Here is a 22,141-nt window from a genome sequence, read left to right on the forward strand (position 1 = left end):
AAAAAAACGAAGTCCAGATGACATGATTCAACCTTTTTTGTTGTTATATACCTGGATGACTGAGAAAACAAACTTTGTGTCTTTGAGACTTGAATTGTTTCAGGATGGCATCAATTCACTTTAGTCTTTGCCCCACTCAGATTAGTAGTCTTTTTTTTTTCAAACTGAAGCTGCTCAGATTTATCTGCAACAGGTAGGATATTAATTGTTCATAACTTCTCCCCAGAATCTCACTTTAGAGGATTTGATGTATTGATTTAAGACAGCATTTTGCATCAAGTTTTCCAAAAGCGCAACTTTGCATGAAAAGATGGACTCCTGAATATGTTAACTAGCTGTAGCTTTAAAGCTCTAACTGACTAATAACGGCATTATTGTTATTAGTATCAAAAGGCAAATTAAATTCAATTAATATTCATGCAGTTAGTTTTTGAACATAATCTGGGTACTGTGTTGGTAAGCAAGCATTCAAAGGGTAGTGTCCACTTTCATAAGGTGATAAATCTCCCTCATATATGATTCAAAACTTGAACACGAGCCCTTTTTTTGACTCTTTTGATACACTCAGGATTTATATGTACTCAAGTCACATTCCTTAGTATAACATGCAAGGGTTCAAACTCAGACAGAACGTCCCCATTTCCTGTGATGTGTTCAGACCAGAGTATGACTTTACACATCTTCATCTACTATTTACCATGAGGAGGTGAATTATTCAGCTCTCTCCTGATCCTACATCCACTTTTCGCAAAGTTCTACAGTCTGTTCAAAAGTAACTAAAATGGCGATGACACATCCTAAATTATGGTCAGAGTTTCAGACAACACAGCTGATCATAATTGCTTTTCCAGCCGCATTGGTCTTGAAGGGCCATGTAAATAATATCAAGAAGGATGAGCTTTTACACACCTCGTTGACAATCAGGGGCTCTAGTGGATTTTCTCCTCTCTCGTCATCTTTCATAATCAAATTATGTCCCCTCACAGTACAGTTCAAACACACTCGCTAAATTTGTAATGCGCCATGTGATGGTGGAGGCAGACGGCAGGATGTGTTGTGGCTGTCTGCCACCGCCACTTGTTTTCAGGGAAAAGATTAATGAATAATAGAATTCTCAGAGATGTCTCAGGTGGTACATGAAGATATTGTAATCGCTCCCCTGTGCTCTTTGGTGGCTTTAGAATAGCAAATGTATTCAACTGAGAATCTGCCCCTAATTATCTATTCAAATGTAACGTCCCTTAAGCAATGTTTGCCATTTAGACAGTACGGTTCAATATTTGTGTTATTGTTTAGCTTCAACATGGGTCAAAGACATATTTTGTCACCTGTAGCCTATTTTCAGGGGGTTTGTATCATTTTCTGTCTGTTTTCCTTTAGTTTCAACTCCTCAGTTGATTATTGCCCTCAGGTGTTTTCTGTTTTAGTCTCCAGCCTTTAAGAAGCCTCTCAGATCTGCGTCATTTGTGGGATCATTGTGCACTAACAGGTATTGAATGTACACTATCCGTTGCTTCATTGTTACCGGCATTTTTGGACCAGCATCCTCCTGTCTGTGAGAGACATATCTGGAATAAAGATGCTTTAAATTTTGCTCTGGATCCATACTCCCGAGTCCTATACCTTACACCTGAGCCACCAACGTGATATTATATTTAAGGATATTTAAGGTTTTACAGTGTGCCTCCATTCGTCAACCTTAATCTCTCACTTTCAGTCCACATTTACGGAGCAAATAATGTGGAAATGTGAACAGCTAGTGTCTTACCTGTAGTAGATAGGTGCCAGCGTGATGTCAGGATAGAGAATCAAGGATTTCTCGTGATGAACAAGCTAAGAGCTACTCGGAAGAAAAAATAAGATTTTTTTTGTCAATTATAATGATTTAAATAAAAGCTTCTACAGCAATTTGAGCAGTCACCATTTTATGTATTTAGCATATTTCCCTTAAGCGTTTGTTTACTTTGTAACTGTTCAACAAAAACTGTGTTTGTTTCTTTGCAAAATGCATGAATTGTATTTTCTGAATAAGTTCCATCAGGGTTTATCTCATCTCCTTGAGCAACTGTGTTTTCTCAGGACAACCTGTACATACATATATATATATATATATATATATATATATATATATATATATATATATATATATATCCCCAGATCAAACTGTATCTTTACTGTGTTTGTCTTTGTTTTCATAATCATTCAGTTTTACTGTCTGTAGTTGATGTTTTGGGATTAGACAAGCCAAACTGTGAGTCATCGTTGATCCGTGGCCGGATATGTTCTGCAGCTTCTCTGTTTACACTTATTTATGGAAGCACAATTTTATTTATTTGGTTATGAATATAGTTACAAAGTAAACAAATGTCTCAGGAAAAGTGATGAGGTAAAAGCAATAGTACAGTGTATATGTACATGTATGGGGTATGTGTTGATGGAAAATTATGACTATATCAAATATTACATGGATAGGTGGTAATTAAATTACTTTATTATTTAAGCTAAATAAATATAAAGGCCTAGCATCCTTTGCAGAAATGCATACGGCCCGTCACCTTTAGACTAATCATCTGCTGTTACAGCGCAACAAAATTATAGGTATTTTGGTCCTACCTTGTAAAATAAATATGCACAACCTCATGCAATACTTAGTTTATGTGTTGCAAATGTCTCTCAGCTACAGCCACATACATTTTAGCACAATATCTAAAACTGATTGAGTTAATGTTCCATCTCATGTACCACATGTAAAGCATATGACATTAAAGGACATTGAACCTTAAACCTTAAGCCATTTTTGTGGCGGGTATGTCCACCAGCTGTGCCAACTAACTTAAACTGAGTTGACTCCAAAAGGTAATGAGTTATAAATTTGCATTCAATTAATATTTCCTTAACATTATGTTAAAATCGATCTAATCTTTTCATGATATATTTTGCTAACAGACAAATGCTAACGCTAAGATTTTAAGCAGCGATCTTTTGCAATGGGTACCTTTTGTAATGTATGTGGTAAATGACTCTCAGCTACTATTAATCAAATTTTAGGTCAACATTTGTAAAATTTACTGAACTATATCTAATCTTGTGTTTTGTATGGGCCGCCGTTGGTCATGCTCTTAAATTCGTTTGAATCCAAAAGTGAATCAGTTGTAGAGGCGTGTCCAATAAGTGTTTCCAAAAAAAAAAAATCATTAAAATCTATCCACTGGTTCATTAGCTAACATGCTAACAGACAAGACACTGATTCCAAATAGTTAATTGCAAAATTTTAAACAAAGATTTTGTTCAACCTGTTATGTGTTGAATATTTGTTGTAGATCAGTGTCGACTACTACCACATCAAAGTGCAAACCAATATGTCTGTCAAATTGGTTTAGGTGTAGCAATTTTTTGTGTTTTCAGTCATTTGGCTGTAGCAGCCATCTTGAACGCTGTTGACTCCATAAGTTAATTAACCTTAAATATACATGCAATAATCATATTTGCATGTTTCATTACAATTCATCCAGTTTTTCAAGATTTGTTTTGTTAACTGGCACATACGCGCACATTTGCAAAGAGATTGCTCACCTTTGTCTTTTCGTAGAGAGTGACAAAGCTCACTCTTGTCCATTAAGAGTTTAATGAATTATTATTTTCAAAACTTATCAAAATTTCTAATTTGACAGTGTTGTTGTGGGACTGCATGCATGTGCACACGCACATTAGTTGAGAAAAAAAAGCCCATAAAGGAATCTCTGAAGATGAAGAGGAATACATCCTCTTCAGAAGCCTCCCACCTCTCTCACTGTCGTCACCCCCCCCCCCCCCCCAATTAGGCCTTTCTTTCTTGCTGTTATCTCTCGTCCTTTGAAACACCACCTGTTACAGACTCGCATCTCGGGAGCGCCGTCATGATGTAGTGCACACGCCTGTGTGATATCCTGCCAGCTCCCATTTTGAAGTTCAACCCCGCTGATGTGCAAAAACAAATAAGCCGGGGACATCTTCATCCACCAAGACCTTGATGGCATCTTGGAGAATTGTGGACCGGTCTACCAGTCCAGAACCCTTCATGCTTTGCTTCTCACTTTGTGAGATCTTTTATTTATCTAGGTAGTTCAGATGACATTTGATAGTGAGATTGCGTGCGTGTTTAGGGGGGTGTTCTTTATTGATTAACGAGAAGGCTGGCTCTGAGTTGTTTACTGTCTTAGCTGATGAAACTCTAATGATCCCTGCAGCAAAATGGGGACATTGCAGCAGCAGTTACACCACGGTGTGCCCCTAGGAAACCCAATACAGTACTGCAAAGACTATTTAGCATAGATGTTTAACGCATTCAAGATTAAATCGAGGTTCAAAAGAAACTAGGCTTATTTGTTAAACTGTAATGGAGCTCTAATTACCAACAGCAAATCCACTTGACACTATCTGACAAGCTGTATTTTATTAGTATTGATATGTTTAGTCATAATAGTAACTAAGCTATTATTTATAAAGCTGATTATTCAAGACAGAAGATGCTATTTTGTTTAAAACTGGTATATAAGGAATGCTTGGCTTTTATTTATGTTGTACTTTTTCGTAACTAAAGTCCTTGCATGGATTCCTCTTGATGGCATTTGCTTGGTATAGAACTAAAGTTTGAGTAAAACATTTGTGTATAAACGTCTCACATGTGCATCCATCAGATTAGCTCAAGGTATAAATCATGTCCACGTCATCGTCTCTGCTGCAAGAGAGAGATAAGAATTTGTTCATTAGGTGCAGAATGAAATCCTTACTGGAGACATTTGGTCCGACATCGTACTTTTCTTTTCCAACTTTAGAAGTAGTGAGGAACTTTGCAGCCATGTGAAATCTGCTTCATCAATAACGACAGAAAGGAAGCTAAAGGAAGCAGGGTGCAAATGTGTATTTATTACTTCCTGCTGACAGCACAGGAGTGTTCATGTTTATGACCGTTTGTCTGCACTGCTAGCAAACTATCTCATGGTTTGGAATACTGTATCTCACTTTAATGAAATTTGCAGAAGGATATCGTTAGAAATGTATGTACAACTGATTAACTTTTGAAGTCAGTTGTTTTTCAAATGGCCCCCACAGCAAAGCAGTCTTATCAAACACACACAAAAAAAGCTATAATTATCATAGTTTACATGGTTTGAACACCATCTCAAGCCAGACTGACATGGTTTGGCCATAATGAGGGACAGTAGGTAAATTGGTAGAAGGATGTTAGAAATGCAGCTGCCAGGAAAAAGGCAAAGAGGAAGGCCAAGGAGGAGAAACATTGATGCTGTTAGAGAGGACATGGAGGTAGTTGAAGTGAGGACAGAGGATCCAGAGGACGGAGATGGAGGAGGGTGATTTGCTGTGCCAACCCCTGAAGAGGGAAAAGCCGAAAGAAAAAGAACAAGACACTGTTTGAACACCCAGAGTAGAAAACTGACAGCAAGAGAGACGACCATGGATAGAAGGTGTTTTTTTACAGTGAATCTCAAAAAGTGCAGGAATACAAGATGGATCTGTAGGGAAGCTGATAGAGAGGTACAGTAAGTATTTTGCATGTCAATGGTATGATGATATTTTAGTAACAAAAGTTGATTCCTTACATTTTCTGTTTTCCTTACGGGCGAGAAGAAGAGGATGGAGGATTCCAAATGATCTTTGGAATCCAAAACAAATTCCAAAAATTGCTCCTATATTGAAGTTTGGGGACTTTTGTAGAGTTTTATTGGAAGAGGTGGTGAGATGAGTGGTAGGCTGTTGAAAAGTGGCAAGACAGAAACTCAGAGACTGATAAGATGAAATTACAAGATGGCAAGTCGTTCCAAGCAATGGTTCTCTCAGAAAAGTAACATGGAGGGAGCTCAAGGAGACTGGACATCCACAGGTAAGTATCAAGAGGTCAGGATCTAAGGTTTCAAATATTCTAGCAAATAAATACTAGGCCATAGGTCCTTATATACAGCAGGGCTTGTCAAAATGGATCAGGTGCATAAGTTTGGCTTCGCCCTGTCACCCTGAAAGCTGCAAGGATCTGAGGTATCAGCAAAAAACAGTAGAATCTCCACAATGAGTCCATCATTTCCCATCATAGCTGATCTTAACTTTGGAATGAGATGCTTTTCTTTCCCATCCTTTATATGTTTCTTCTTTTGACCTTTGATATCATTGTATGTGTATTTGAAATACTGTAACTGGAAAATAAAATAAAAAAAAATCAATTTCAGTCAGTCGTATAGATATTTCTTGTAGTAAAATTGGAACCGTAGTTGAAAGCAGCTGGATCTTAAATCAACAGCCTCTTCCTATGCTGTGTTCATCCACGAGGAGAGAGATATTGCCTGCAGCAGGTGCCGTATCTCAAAAATGAGCACATTAGAATAACACAACATTCTCTAACCCTTCCGAGAGTGAAATCTAAAAGATTTATTTCAATGTTTAGTGATTACCATAATCCTGTATTGCCTTCCTGCTTGAGTATGTATGCAAATCTTGATTCGTATCACGTATGACTTGTAGGTCAATCTATGGAAATAAAGGGTAACACCCAATTCAGTGGTGCTTTGCCACGTGAACTGCAGCAGTTGGCGTGCCACAGGGCGTGTAGTGAGTCAAAAGACTTGGTGATTGTCAGAAAACCTGCTGCCAAATAATGATTGCTTTTCATAGTGAAACCAAAAATGTCCTTTCAAAAAAGAAATTTAGGGGAAAAAAAAATGCTCCTATATTAAAGTTTTGTGACTTTTGTAGATTTACAGTAAGTCAGTTTTCCAATTGCTAGGATAGCACTGATAGATGAAGCACTGAGTTTTAATAGCACACGGTTTTTCTCGGACTGGTGGTTCATAAGCCCATCTCTCACCTTTGTTGTCCTCTAAACATAGATTTATTTTCCTTCATATCACAGATGCCAATCCATTTTTTTAAAATCCTCCTCCTGCATCTACCTCACTGCATCCTCTTCCCACTTTACCACAGTGAGGTTAGAGATTTAAACTGGTCCTTGCATGTCCAAATAGAGATGACTCCAACAGTTCGTACTAAAAGTTTTGGCCAAGATTTCATAAAACACATAGCATTTGGAGTATGTGTTGTAAGTTACCCTTAGCTACAGCCACACCCAAATTTAGCACAGCTGTAAAATTGATTGAATGATAGCCATTATGTGTTTTCAAGGATTCACATCACATGTGGTACATGAGGTGGAACAAAGTTATGTACACAGGGTCCCAGTTACAGCCGACAAAAATGCAAATTGTAAAGAAAAACAGTAGTAAGATCCAAGACATGCACTAAGAAATACGCTAAACTAAGAATACACTAAGCACTAATAGTACAAAACAATGTGCCAAACAACAGCAGCACGAACATGAGTCTGTGTGAGCAGATGAGGACGAATGAACACAGCAACATGGAATAAATCAGCAGCATGAGATCAGCATCATGGATAGTCAGCAGCACATATCAACAACCAGTGATTTTTTTCACAGTGATAATCCTGACTAGGGATTCATGAGTCTAACAGCTTCAGGGTAGAAGCTGTTCCTCAGCCTATTGGTTCTGCACTTAATGCTCCTCAACCTTCTGCCTGAGGGGAGCAGGTCAAAAAGTGTGTGTGCTGGGTGAGTGGGGTCCTTCATGATGCAGGTGGTCCTAAAGTCAGTATTGTAAAACCAGTATGCTGTGGTGGTCATCTTGAAATGGGTTGGCTTAAAAGGTTAATCAGCTCTACATCCAATTACACATACAATAATTTGCTAACACTGGCAAAGTTTTAGCCAAAGATCTTCTAAGATCAGTTAGTGCTCAGAATATGTGTAGCACAACATCACATTTTAGGTTAAACTAAAATCTGTACATGGGGTTCATTTGCACACAGACATAATGAAAATTTCATAATTTGAAAAGCACACGCCCGCTTGCAGAGCATTAAATAGGAATTTACATTTGGCTGCTCAGTTTAGCTTGCAGACTGGAGAAAGGAGAACAGCTGGTGTGCAGTTTAAAATGTTCAGGGGTAAAAAAAAAAAAAACTTCAAGATAAATCTGGAACAGCTGCTCCAAAGTCATTGTTTGTTCAGTTTAAGTTTAATGCCAATTAAAGGCCAACTTGAACTGTGGGACAGAATTACTAATGTCAGTGAAAACAGAGGAAATAGATTTATTTCTCTTAACTTTTTGTCCTAAAATTTGTCCTTCTGTTCTATGATAATTGACTTTATAAATCAATAAGAGCTCAACATTTTTACTGAGCTACTAGCTGCTTGTTTGTGCCCCAATGCAGGTATTTTATGTGCACGTTGAAGCTAATTTGTGCACATGTGAGATGGTGAAGGAAATTTTGGTTGACACGATTGCACTCCCCTCTCTTGTACTGCATTTCCCTCCCCTCAAAGTCGAACTATCCCCCATTTTTCTCTCTAATTAACAGTCATGGTGGTGATTAGTTGTGAGGCAGAGCTCCCCACCCCTCTGTCATCCTCCATACTCGGAGGTGTGTTTTCTCCATGATTGGAACATGTGTTAAAGCCAGACGGTAGTCACAAACTGCTCTGGAACAGTAGGGGGGAGGTAAACACACTACAGGATATACAAGTGTGCACACCATACACGAGAGAGAGAGAAAGCTGTCATATATGTACCCCAGTCCACACAGACATCTGGGCTCAACTTTGTGATATCTCCCCCCACCGTTGCATAAATACACCAGCTCCATTTCTCCTGTTTGGAAGATAAAAACAAACACGCTCAACGCGTGCCATTATCTCGCATTGTTTATCGCCCATTCGGGCATTCAACGGCATGCTCGTGCAAATACATTTACAAAGCACTCTTTGCTTCCCATTCAGTGACGACTGAGCATATTTCACAGTGGCACCAAAAGGGGAGTGGGTGTGGGGGAAATCAAGATGTAGACGAACAGAAAGCAAAGCCCAGATGTAAACAGATCACCAGACAGGCATTCTGCCTATGGGTTAGTCATTCAGAATACTAACAAGGCATCTGAGGAATACGAGGTGTGATGTGGGGCAGAGTTAAGCTACACTTTGGGAGGAACGGCTTACCCTTGAAATCTGACTGGCTCGCTTAGGTAGCCCTGTCTGTTGCAATATCTTATTGGCAATTCTTTTTATATTGTTAGGAAAACAAAGACCAAGGACAGTCCATGTGAGCAAGGATTCACTTTAAAGAAAAAAAAAGGCCTACTGCTCTTTCATTAAGATGTATATGCTGAATAATCACAAATCTCTGTAAAAAAACTCAATCAGAAGGAAGAGTCTTCAATTATCATCTTAATGCTGATCGCTATGGTGGCCGTAAGGTGTAAATGAACAACATTTAAAAAAACGGAATTACATTTGAAAAAAACACACACAAAAAAAAAAAATCACAACAACATTTAAATGAACCCTCTCTTCTTTTGTATGGAGGATGTGGAGGATGTGGAGCATGTGCAATGATGTGGAGGTGCCAACATCTAATATTTTATTCAGAATAGAACACAAATCACAGATCAAAAGTTTAAACTGAGGGAATGTATCATTTTAAGGGAAAAATCTGTAGTTTCCAAATTTCATGGCATCAACAAATCCCAAAAAAGTTGGAACAAGTCCATTTTTACCACTGTGTGGCATCCCACCCCTTCTTCTTACAACACTCAACAGACGTCTGGGGACAGAGGAGACCAGTTTCTCAAGTTTACAAATAGGAATGCTCTCCCATTCATGTCTAATACAGGCCTCTAACTGTTCAATCGTCTTGGGCCTTCTTTGTCGCACCTTCCTCTTTATGATGCGCCAAATGTTCTCTATAGGTGAAAGATCTGGACTGCAGGCTGGCCATTTCAGTACCCGGATCCTTCTCCTACGTAGCCATGTTGTTGTGATTACTGCAGAATGTGGTCTGGCATTATCGTGTTGAAAAATGCAGGGTCTTCCCTGAAAGAGATGACATCTACATAGGAGCATGTTGTTCTAGAACCTGAACATAGTTTTCTGCATTAATGGTGCCTTTCCAGACATGCAAGCTGCCCATGCCACAAGTGCTCATGCAACCCCATACCATCAGTGATGCAGGCTTCTGAACGGAGCGTTGATAACAACTTGGGCTATCCTTGTCCTCTCTGGTCCGGATGACGTCGTCCCAGTGTTCCATAAAGAACTTCAAATCGTGACTCCTCTGACCACAGAACAGTCTTCCATTTTGCCACACTCCATTTTAAATGACCCCTGGCCCAGTGCAAATGTCTGAGCTTGTGGAGCTTGCTTAGAAATGGCTTCCTCTTTGCATTGTAGAGTTTCAGCTGGCAACGGCGGATGGGACGGTGGATTGTGTTCACTGACAATGCTTGCTGGAAGTAATCCTGAGCCCATTCTGTTATTTCCTTGACAGTGGCATTCCTGTTTGAGGTGCAGTGACGTTTAAGGGCCCTGAGATCACGAGCATCCAGTGGAGTTTTACAGCCTTGTCCGTTACGCACAGTGATTGTTCCAGATTCTCTGAATCTTTTGATAATGTTATGCATGGTTGATGATGATAACTTAAAAGTCTTTGCTATTTTACACTGGGTTACACTATTCTGGTATTGCTGCACTATCTTTCTGCGTGACAATGGTGGAATTGGTGATCCTCTTACCATCTTGGCTTCTGAGAGACACTGACACTCTGAGAAGCTCTTTTTATACCCAATCATGTTGTCAATTGACCTAATTAGTGTTATTTGGTCTTCCAGCTGTTCGTTATATGCTCAATTTCCTTTTGCCAGCCACTTATTGCTACTTGTCCCAACTTTTTTGGGATTTGTTGACGCCATGAAATTTGGAAACAACAGATTTTTCCCTTAAATTGATACATTCTCTCAGTTTAAACTTTTGATCTGTGATTTGTGTTCTATTCTGAATAAAATATTAGATGTTGGCACCTCCACATCATTGCATTCAGTTTTTATTCACAATTTGTTTAGTGTCCCAACTTTTTTGGAATCCGGTTTGTACTATAATTTGTTGTGAAAGACATATGGCTTTGTCAGATTAGCAAATCACAACTTATTGTTTTTATTTACATTCTACACAATGTTCCAATTTTACTATAATTGTGGTTGTGCGTCAAGATGTATGAAAATGTAAAAAATGGAATGTAAGCATTTCCGTAGTCAGCAATCAATTATAATAACACCTACACTAAATCTTTTAGTTTGTCTGAATAGGTGCTTATCTGAAATGTCATCAATGTCAGAATAAAAACATGTGGCATCCAAATATTTTTATATATTTTTTTGCAAAATGCCCAGAGTTATGATGTTTTAAGATACTGTAAAAACTGGCATATTCTTACATATTTAAAAAAAAACTTAGCAAAGTTTGGAAAACTCAGCATTAGTTTTGTAATAGAAAATTTTCAGGGTAATTAGGCAATAAAGGTCTTAGTATATTACAGAAACAATGCCCCCCCCCCCCCTTTTTTAAAAAAAAAAATTAATTAATTAATTTATTTATTTTGCTTGCTTGAGCATAGAGCTCTGGAGATTTTGCTTACTAGTTAGGAAATTAAATGACAAAGAGTCAAGTTCCAGATTTAAAATGTTTAATTCTTGAGTAGTTTTGCACATAGTTTGAAAAGTATTGAGCTTCAATGTTTTAAAGGTTCTGTTAGAGATTTTACTGCCACATAATGTTGTCTCATTAATGACACCCTGCAGCCTCACTGGCATGTCTCTCACACATATTTTATGGTATAAGCCCATAATTTAAAGAGTAATGTTTGGAAATTAAGTATTTTTTCAGGAACTTTTATCCACAAATCATATAGAAGGAATGTGATCATAGCAACAGATATTTCTTGACATGTACCAGAACACACACACAAAACACTCATGCTAGCTGTTCTGAGGTGAACCAACATTTTATTTGCCACATACAGTAGTATTAAAATGGCAATTTTTGATAATTGAATTATGTTGCAAAAGTTGTTACGAAAAGGCAGAGATTGAGTTTGATCTTGCAGACCACTCTGACTCTATAGTATATTTATCAAGGTAAAAGTCTGTGAGATTAAAAATATCCTTTTACAAATATATTTAAAAAATGTATATATAAAAATGTAAAGATACGTGGCCATGAGGCAGAAACATGTTCAGCCAATACATGACATAACAATAAATATAATATTCATCACTGTATAAAATATAAAATCTTTTTCTTTCGGCTGCTCCCTTCCTCAGGTGTCACCACAGTGAACTAACTCTCACAAAGACTTGGCGATCGTTTTTACGTCGGATGCCTTTCCTAACGCAACCACAGACCACCAAGCTACCACAGCCCTCTGTGTGGAGCAGAGAGCTGCTATCTAGGGCACCCAAGGGAGCAGATGATGGGGTTTAAGGGCCTTGCTCAATGGCCCAGAGTGGTGCAAATGAGGGTGGAGACAGGTGTGGATGTTTCATCTATCCCACCCATATTTTGACGTTGTAGGTCCAGGGAGTTGAACCAGTGACCTTCCGCTCACAGGCTCACCTTCTCTAACCTCTGCTCCACCACTCCCCATATACAAGTAAACAAGCAATGTGGCAAAATCAGAACAGCAATAAAATCTAAAACATTTATATCAACTAAAATGATTATTTTCCTTCTACTTATAAAATGGATTTAAAATGGCTTTTAATTTATAAAACGGATTTAAGTTTCCTCATGGCAACAAGTTTCAGTTCAGTAATGTTCTGGCTGCTTTGCTTCATCTCCACAGGCTGTTTTGAATCTGCGCTGCAATAAAATCTCAAGACTATCAAGGCATTCTGGAGCGAAACGTGTTGCTTTGTTTCAGAAAGCTTAGTCTCCGTCACATCAACAGGAAATTGACTCTAAAAGTTTAAAACGTCCAAGAACAATTAAGAACATAATATTGGGCTAGTCTGAGGTTTGAGTTTAAAACTGGTCAGAAGGAACCGCTCAAACCCGAGCCAGTTAGAGCAGTTTGCTCATAAGGAGTGGGCCAAAGTACCTGTGGACAGGTGCAGAAGAGTCCTGCCTATTTGTTTATTACTAGAAATTATTAAAAAGAAGTAGGAAACTGCTCATGTGGCGCTGAAACTGGGAACAAACGGAGTTCAAACTGCAGCCTGAGATGAACAAACAACGAGTTAAACCAATCCTGTCACAGTTTTCACACACCCAACAACTTGTGAACTTCACGGCTGCTCACTTTACTCTGAGACGCTCACTTGTTGTTGACGGTGTTGCTCTTCATTCCTTTTCTTCCCTCTCCCAAGTGTTAATGATCCATGCTTGTTGTTTATCAAGTGTAACACACTAAATGTCTGATTTTTGACACTGGTGAAATGTAGCACACATGTATTGACTGGAAATGTGTGTGTTAGGCAGATGGAGCTGAGGCAATGGATACTATTTGGATAAATGGCTCACTTTTGTATAAGTTTATATTGAAGCAAACGTTTCTGTTCAGATCCCACAGTTGTCTCGTCTAAGCTTTGAAAGTGCAGAAGGATGGATCAGCCCACTGAACGTGCTCGCATTGTTGACGGCAACAACAAAAAGTCCTAATTCTCTAAGACAAGAACTGTTGAGGATTTGACCAGATTTAGTGTGGAGGATTTTTGTTTTGTTTTTTCCAACAACTTATTTTTTTATAAACACATTCATTTTACATGAAAGAAGTTAGAGGAAAATGCTTTTTCTCCACAAATGAAGTGTGATGGTTGAGTGATGAATGACTTTGCTGAAATTTGTTGGGGCTAAAACAGTTAGCTCAAAAAGAAGCAAAACAATAGCTAAAAACTAAAGGTGGTAAAATGCTAGCTATAAGCTAAAAGTACAAACCGGATTCCAAAAAAGTTGGGACACTAAACAAATTGTGAATAAAAACTGAATGCAATGATGTGGAGATGGCAAATGTCAATATTTTATTCGTAATATAACATAGATGACAGATCAAAAGTTTAATCAAGATCCAGATCCAGATTCTCTGAATCTTTTGATGATGTTATGCATGGTTGATGAAAATAACTTAAAAGTCTTTGCTATTTTACGCTGGGTAACACCATTCTGGTATTGCTGCACTCTTTCTGTGCAACAATGGTGGAATTGGTGATCCTCTTACCATCTTGGCTTCTGAGATACACTGACACTCTGAGAAGCTCTTTTTATACCCAATCATGTTGTCAATTGACCTAATTAGTGTTAATTGGTCTTCCAGCTGTTCGTTATATGCTCAATTTCCTTTTTCCAGCCACTTATTGCTACTTGTCCCAACTTTTTTGGGATTTGTTGACACTGAAATTTTGAATCAACATATTTTTCCTTTAAAATGTTACATTTACTCAGATTAAACTTTTGATCTGTCATCTACGTTATATTACAAATAAAATGTCGACATTTGCCATCTCCACATCATGGCATTCAGTTTTTATTCACTATTTGTTTAGTGTCCCAACTTTTTTGGAATCCGGTTTGTAAGATATGAACTAAAAAAAGCATTAGCTAAAAATACACTAAGCACTAATAGCATAAAAACATTACGCCGAACAGCAGCACAAACATGAGTCTGTGTGAGCAGATGAGCACAAATGAACACAGCAACATGAAATAAATCAGCAACATGATGTGATTTTTCACTGTGATTATTCTGGTTAGAGATTCATGAGTCTTAACAGCCTTGGGGTAGAAGCTGTTCCTCAGTCTAGTGGTTCTACACTTAATGCTCCTCAACCTCCTTCCTGAGGGGAGCGGGGCAAAGAGTGTGTGTGCTGGGTGAGTGGGGTCCTTCACGATGCAGGTGCCCTCTTCCTGCATCTAGAGGTGAAGATGTCTGTGATGGTGGGGAGACTGACTCGAACAGTCTTCTGTGCAGCCTTCACTACTCTCTGCAAAGCTTTTCGTTCTGCAGTTGTGCATGTAGTAGCATAAGAAGAGGAAAAAGAGCAAGAATGCTGAGGTTTAGTTAAAAAACAACAACAATGATTTTTGAAAAACTGAAGAGTTCAAATATGAGATAAAAAAAATTGTAATTAAAGTTCAATTTTGTAAAAAGGCTACATCCCCTCAATGAAATGAACAAAAAAGATGAGATTTGTTTATACTAAATCATTTTTTTCTAGTCATATTCAAAGCAAAATTCTACAATTAGACAGCCAAATGACACATTTTCTGTAGTTATGTGTGCGATAATTGTATAGACATCTGCAGCCATGAGCAGTGCATGCATATTTGTTTGGCAATGGAGGGAAATATTTGCGTTGTGCCAGGACTGTTTATTTAAGTCTTTCAGCCATGGCAGCCTTCCTCCTCACTGTAGATCTTGTGGAGCCTGCATCACGCCAAGAACTCTCCAGCCTGATTTCTTCCACAGGGACCTGGCATTCCTGTCTGTCATGTGCTATCTGTTATTCTGCAGGCGCTGCTCGTCCAGCCCAGCTCTCATCCTCTTCCTCTCCGTCTTCTCACTCCACCCATAGTATCTCAGCCCACAGCGAGCACTCCACTTTGTACCATTCATCCATTTGTTTCTGCCTATATGCTTCCTGTTCTCATATTTTCTCATCTGAAAGTCTCTTCAGCTGATGTTTTCACGCTGAGCTTTGATGCTTCTCGCTTGGATTGTCTCACTTCTAACATTAAATCTGTCTCTTTGTCTGTTTTTCCCCCCTCTGTTGCAGGTGTAAAGAGGGCTACCATGGACTGCGCTGTGACCAGTTTGTACCCAAGACAGATGCTATCTTGTCTGATCCAAGTATGCTCCCTGCCGTGATTCTCTCTTTGTTTTTTTTTTCTCTTTCTCAGTCTTGGTGTATTGATCTGCAGCAAGAAAACAAATTCGGAACAGGCAAATCCTACTTTGTACATGCCTTGGGCAAATTTCCTACAGAACTCTATTTTTTCAATTCAAAAAGAGACAAGCCAGAGCTAAAATCCTCCAGGATGAGCAGAATATGAAACGGCTGTTTTAGAATTTCATATGAACACAAGTTGTTAAGGTTTTACAATAGTCTATTCAGGCTTCGTTTCAAATGCAGTCACACAGCTTTCACTAATATTATTAACATTAACACAAATATTAACTTTATAAAAACATTATGAGTCTGCTTAAACTATGAAGCTTGAAACATAATGCTAACTTGAAGATATTAGAGGTAAAAAAAAAAGTTGACTTTTTTTCTATATTCTAAATCTTTATGAAATAAAGCATTCAGTTTTTTTTTTTATATGGATGTGAACAATTACTATCTTACCTGTGGTAGATAGCTTTTTTATTGGCATCAGTTTGTCAAAATGAATTATTTCTGACCAGACTGGCAGAAATTTCATGGAGGTTCAGGTAATTATTTTTTCCTATAACCCACTAAAACTACTGTCGGTTTTGCATAATGTGGTTATTCTGGCAGAAATATTTTATTCATGCTGGATGTCCCATAGGCTGTGTTAATGGTTGTAATATTTCATCCAGAAAAATAAAAAAAAACCTTTTACAGCTGGGCCACAACTACCACCTGTCAAGTGGTGTACCGGTGGTGATAAAAATATTAGGATTCATCCTTCATATCTGAAGCCCTTTATTACCAAGGGGTTATCTTGAAAAATAAGTGAAGTACCGACTTTCATTTTGGTGTGGGGTTTTATATAGGCGTGAGGATGGATCCTTTCGAGCATTCAAAATCCAAAATCCAAGATGGCCACCGCCATATGTAAACATTGTGTGCTGGATAACTTGGAAAAAAAAAAGGCAATGGTCCAACTTCATTTTTGGTGTGTGGCTGCGTGTAGGTGTTATCAAACCTGTTCCTTTTGAAAACTGGGTTGATACAGTAAGATCCAAGAAGGCCCTTCTGATCTCTATGTCTGTCTGTCTGTCTGTCTGTCTGTCTGTCTGTCTGTCTGTCTGTCTGTCTGTCTGTCTGTCTGTCTGTCTGTCTGTCTGTCTGTCTGTCTGTCTATCTATCTATCTATCTATCTATCTATCTATCTATCTATCTATCTATCTATCTATCTATCTATCTATCTATCTATCTATCTATCTATCTATCTATCTATCTATCTATCTATCTATCCATCTATCCATCTATCCATCTATCCATCCATCTATCCATCTATCCATCTATCCATCCATCCATCTATCCATCCATCCATCTATCCATCCATCCATCTATCCATCTATCCATCTATCCATCCATCCATCCATCCATCCATCCAAATTCCATTTCCTGTTCTATTCCAGTTGAAAAAAATACTCATCATGGAAACTACAAACATTTGCTATTCACTGGCATACAGCTTGTTTAAATTAATTTTCCTTGACAGTTTTTGGTTGCAAATTTCAATCTTCTCCCTCAAGTCTGTACTTTTGTACCTTTCAGTTTTAAATGAGGGTTGTACTGACACAAGCTGTTAACGTTCCAGACAGACAGACCTGCCCTTCTCTGTCTCTAATGGCACTTTGCCACTGTCTCAACTCTCCTCAGCTCTGCACACAGCTCCAGTTGAGTTTGCTCACTGTCTCTATCCACCTCACTCAGCTTGATTTATGGAATCACCTTATTTGAGGTGCCAAGCGAGCTGCTCCGAAGGGCCAGTATTGACATAAGCAGGCAGCAGCCATTGATTGGCCATTGGGGTTACATCACTGGATACCTTGCCCAGCAAAACTGCAAACTACATCTGAACCTCCACTTCCTCTTTGTTTTGACAGACAAAACCACAAGCTATAAACACATTTACCAAGAGCTATTAGAAATGATAGCGCAGCATGGCTACACCTGGATGTATAAACAGTGCCAAGATAAGCTAACAAAATTCAAATACAATTATAGGGTGATTAAGGACCACAACGAGCAAAATGGCCTAAAACACAAAAAGGCCAGATACGATCCCGCCCACAGAGCAGGGAAACAGGTCAGCCTCCATTGTAGTAGCAAATCACCTACACCTGAGAAGGACTAAAAAGAGGCGATCCAAGTAGAGCCGCACTTACCAATGGCAAAACAACATAATTGGTTTAGATCCCGAGTGTCTTACCCAACCATTACCACCTTTTCACAGAAAACATGGACAGGATGAGGATGCATTCAAGACAGCTTGTAAATAATGAAACTTTGTCTCTTGGTGCATGTAGCAACCCTAGCTGCATGAGAAGTGCTACTTGCAGATACCAATATTTGTGCTGGTAAATAATTATAGACTTTTATGTAAATAATTTTGCAATGCAAATGTTTGAAATGTAATATTTGTATAAACTTTTATAATACATTAGAGATTGAAGTTGTTGTTGTTTTTTTGGGAGGATGACGGTAATCAGTTTTAGACACATTTGGGCTAGCCGTTAGCTAGTGGATAGAGTCAGAATGACTTTTATCTCAAAACTGAGTCCATTCAAAGAACTAATATCGTGCATAACCTTTCCACAGAACCTCACTTCAAACAATCCTGGCTGTCACTTTAAGTCAGGTTGAAAGAAAAGCAACTTTTCAGTTTCCTTTCCCGTTTAATAATTGGAGTCCTTGTGTCCCCTTAAGGGCTTTGTGGTGTAGTTAAATATAAAGCAAACGTCAAAGCTACACAAGAAAGAGAAATTGGAGGCCCCGAATCTCTCCCATGAGGCTGTGGCTTTAGAAATTTTTCAGTGTTTCAGGGAGTGACTTGACTTCTCTGCTCCAAGAGTCAGAGAGAAAACTTAAGTCATATGGCCTTTTAATTCCACCTAGCCCTCTGAGAGTTCATTAATGGGGTCACAAGTCAATGCCACGAAGTCCCTTTGATGCTTTCACATGGACTGGTGTTCACCCTGGGACTTATTTTTTTCATCTCCTATAAGAAGACATCAATTTTCCTATGGATCTGCCTTAGAAGTCCTTCCTGATGTTCTTTGGGTTTAGCACTGAAAGGGCACACATATGGATTACAATATATTTATAGTGTGTGTTGATTTATTCAAATACCCATCAGTAACACTCAAAGGGCAAAGCATAGCATTCCAAAGAAGTCTTTACTTATTAAGAACATTAAAAACATCCCAGCATCACCATAATTCTCAGTAGCTATTGGAAACCTATGAAACAGTTTGATTAGCATGTGGGAATTGCAGCACTTCAGAGCCAGAATCTCCCAGACAACAGCAGAAACCCCAGAGAGACTGAGCTGTGTTTTTCACAGCAGCAGCACATACTGTAATCATAGTGATGCGATGCAGCTGCATTAGGCTGATTCCCTGATTGCCAACCTTTTCATCTTATGACCCCGTAAAACAAAAGCATCTGCTATTATCAGGCCATGTTTAGTGGGAGTGTATCCAAATTATTATTTTTTTTTCCCACACCATTTTTCTTTCACTGAGATCCTAAATTCATTATTGGGAACCTGTCAAAGCTACTAACCGGTGGGAAAAATATTAGATTGATTCTAAATAAATGTGTTTGTCTAAAAACTGGATAATTTTAACAATTTCCAGTCTCTACCTCAGAAAATAATCAATTTACGACATGAGGTCCAAGAATAATATATGCAAATGTGCAAACGTACGCATGAACATGTTGCAACACTGCAAAACACAGGATTGTTTTGTCGAAAAAAGAAAGCAACTTTGTTTGGGAAGCCTTTTTTTTTTTAACCCTTTTTATACCTTTTATGACAAAAGTTTTGTTCTATTACTAGTGTTACATTTCCGTTTACTCCATAACAAGCTACTTACTGCCAATGATTGCCAAATTATTAATATTTGGAGCGCTACTGTTTAAGATAGCCGCCACAGCCAGCGTGACAGAAAACATAGAAACTGGCTCAAATTCAGCCAGTTTTACAGATATTGTGCTAATGTTTGCTGTGGTGGTAGCTGAGAGCCATTGACAGCACATATTAGAAGTGCTACTCACTGCACACAACTCTGTCTAAAATCAAACAAAGTTAAGTCAGGTCCTCTGGACAGTTTCTTTTTGTTGAAATGTTTCGTCTTTGATCCAAAAGACTTCATCAGTCAGAGAAGCTGCAACAAACTCAGCCATAGCACCTTCTCCTAGTGGCTCAACCTGTTTTACAGTAATTAGGATGTTTTGAACCACTTTGGCCATGATTGCCTCAAGTGAGTCGGTGGGGGAGAGGGCAAACAACAGAAGCCATCTGAGCACCATCAAACTGTTTGATCCACTACTAGGAGAAGGTGCTATTTATGACTATTTGTTGCAGCTCCTCGGACTGATGACGTCTTTTGGATGAAAGATGAAACATTTCAACAAAAAGAAACCGTCCAGAGGACCTGACTTAACTATGTTGGATTTTTCTACCTGGATTATTGAGCATGAATCAATGGGTCTTTGTCTAAAACATTAGCTTTAGCCATTAAGTCATCTTTGTTTGTTTGTTAGCAAATTTTCTTATGTATCGCTGAGCGCAATTTATCCCAACTTTTCCAACTTAATCATTGGATATACAGTATATCTACCACTGATTAACATTCTGGAGTCAATTCAATTGAAAATGGCAACCACAACTAATTAACCTAAGCAAATACTGTACAAAAATGACTATAACTTATTCCATTTCACAGATATTGAGCTAAAATGTGTTGCAATAACAGCACATTTAGAGCACATTTCAAGGTTTGACTAAAACAGCTACTACTCAGCCATTGCTCTACATAAGATGATTTGTATCTAAAATTTTGACATGAAAGACAGTGGGTGATATCCATTCCTTCAAGAAATGCAAGATACTTAATGTTATTATTGATCAGAAACAGCACTAATCATACCCATCTTTCACTTCAGTCATTTAGCCCCAGAATAGAATAGATCTTTATTGTCATTGCACCTAAATACAATGAAATTTGGGGAACAAAAAGCACAAGCATCATAATCCAATTTATTTTATTTTATTTCATATTTAAGACCTCATATTAAAACTAAAAACTGTTTAGCGCAGGCTTTTTTTTATTGTATGGTGAAACGTCTTTTTTTTTTAATTCCACATTTTTCTTTCCATTCAGAGCTGTTCAATTTTAATTTAGGAGCACTGAGTGTAGCTTCCTGCCAAATCTGTACAATGTCTCATGATTTGAAAGGTGGTGATTTCCATTCTTTCCAAAATGTCTCATAGAATGATAAAAGGCATCTTAATCAAATTCACCGCCTCCTCAGAGGTGAATAGACAGATGGGTGACATATTAATAAACAAGAAGCTTCAAGTTCTTGTCAGAATATGCTAAATACCTAAGGAAGTAAGGATGGAAAGAAGGAAGTGACAAACAGTGAATGGTCTATTCTTTATCTGCACATTTTCAACACAGAGGACAGCTCTTTTCCAAAGTCTTGACCGACCACACAAAGCTAACCCGGAAAGATTTTTAGTGGGGCAATAGGGCCTATTTGGATCTCTGTTCATGAGGGTTGATCTAAAATTTACTCAGATTACTGAGGGTTTTGAGGATAATCCGGCTTTCTAAGGCCAAATCGTGTAATAACATACACAATCATGTGCACACTAACATCAAATACAAGTGGGAAAAGCTCCAATGAAATCCAGTTTACTCAGTGTGTCTGATTGAATTTGTGTAAATTAAAGGGGTAGTACAAATCTTTTGAAGTAGCATTCTATGAAAAGGTTGGAAAATAAAGTATTTGTCTGCATGTGTTGACCATTTAACAACTAATCTGAGTTAGACCAAGGCCAAAGTGAATTGCTGCCACCTTAACCCTCCTGCTGGCTTTGAGTGAAAATGACCCACAAAGGCCTTGTAGGTCATTATGACCCAAGGTCAGCAGGAGGATAAGGGTGGCAGCAATCCATTTTTATTTTATTTTTTCTTTAATTTTACAGTGTTGTGGATTTTGCAGTACTGTAATTTTCACTGTATAAGTTGCACCTTTTTCCATAAATTTGCAAGTCCTGAGATTTATACCCCAAAGCGACCAATATGTTTTTCTCCCGTATTTATAACCCAAATTTTGGCTGAGATTTGACGATTTCATTCATTCTGACATGGAAAATATTGAACACTACCATTTTCATCCTTTAGAGGGCCCTCAACTAATATGGCAAGCCAAGTGACTCATTAATAGGTAAAAGTGGTTATTAATGAGACACTTGGCTTGCCATACCAAGCCACCTTTGTCTTGCTCCGGAACTCCTGGAGCAAACATCAAATCAGCTGCATT

At 38.3% G+C, this 22,141-nt stretch overlaps 1 protein-coding gene across 1 annotated transcript in view; it reads left to right on the plus strand.

The window, feature by feature from the left end:
• The window catches only part of nrg3b (neuregulin 3b), a 313,653-nt gene that overhangs the window by 237,975 nt on the left and 53,537 nt on the right, over positions 1–22,141 (plus strand). The window contains exon 3 of the mRNA XM_037691441.1: positions 15,662–15,735. Coding sequence (XP_037547369.1) covers positions 15,662–15,735 — 74 coding nt within the window. The remainder of the gene's footprint in view (positions 1–15,661; positions 15,736–22,141) is intronic.

The sequence above is a fragment of the Nematolebias whitei genome, chromosome 17 (genome assembly GCF_014905685.2).
Source record: "Nematolebias whitei isolate Nwh7 chromosome 17, NemWhi1, whole genome shotgun sequence".
In the NCBI taxonomy this organism is placed as follows: Eukaryota; Metazoa; Chordata; class Actinopteri; order Cyprinodontiformes; family Rivulidae; genus Nematolebias; species Nematolebias whitei.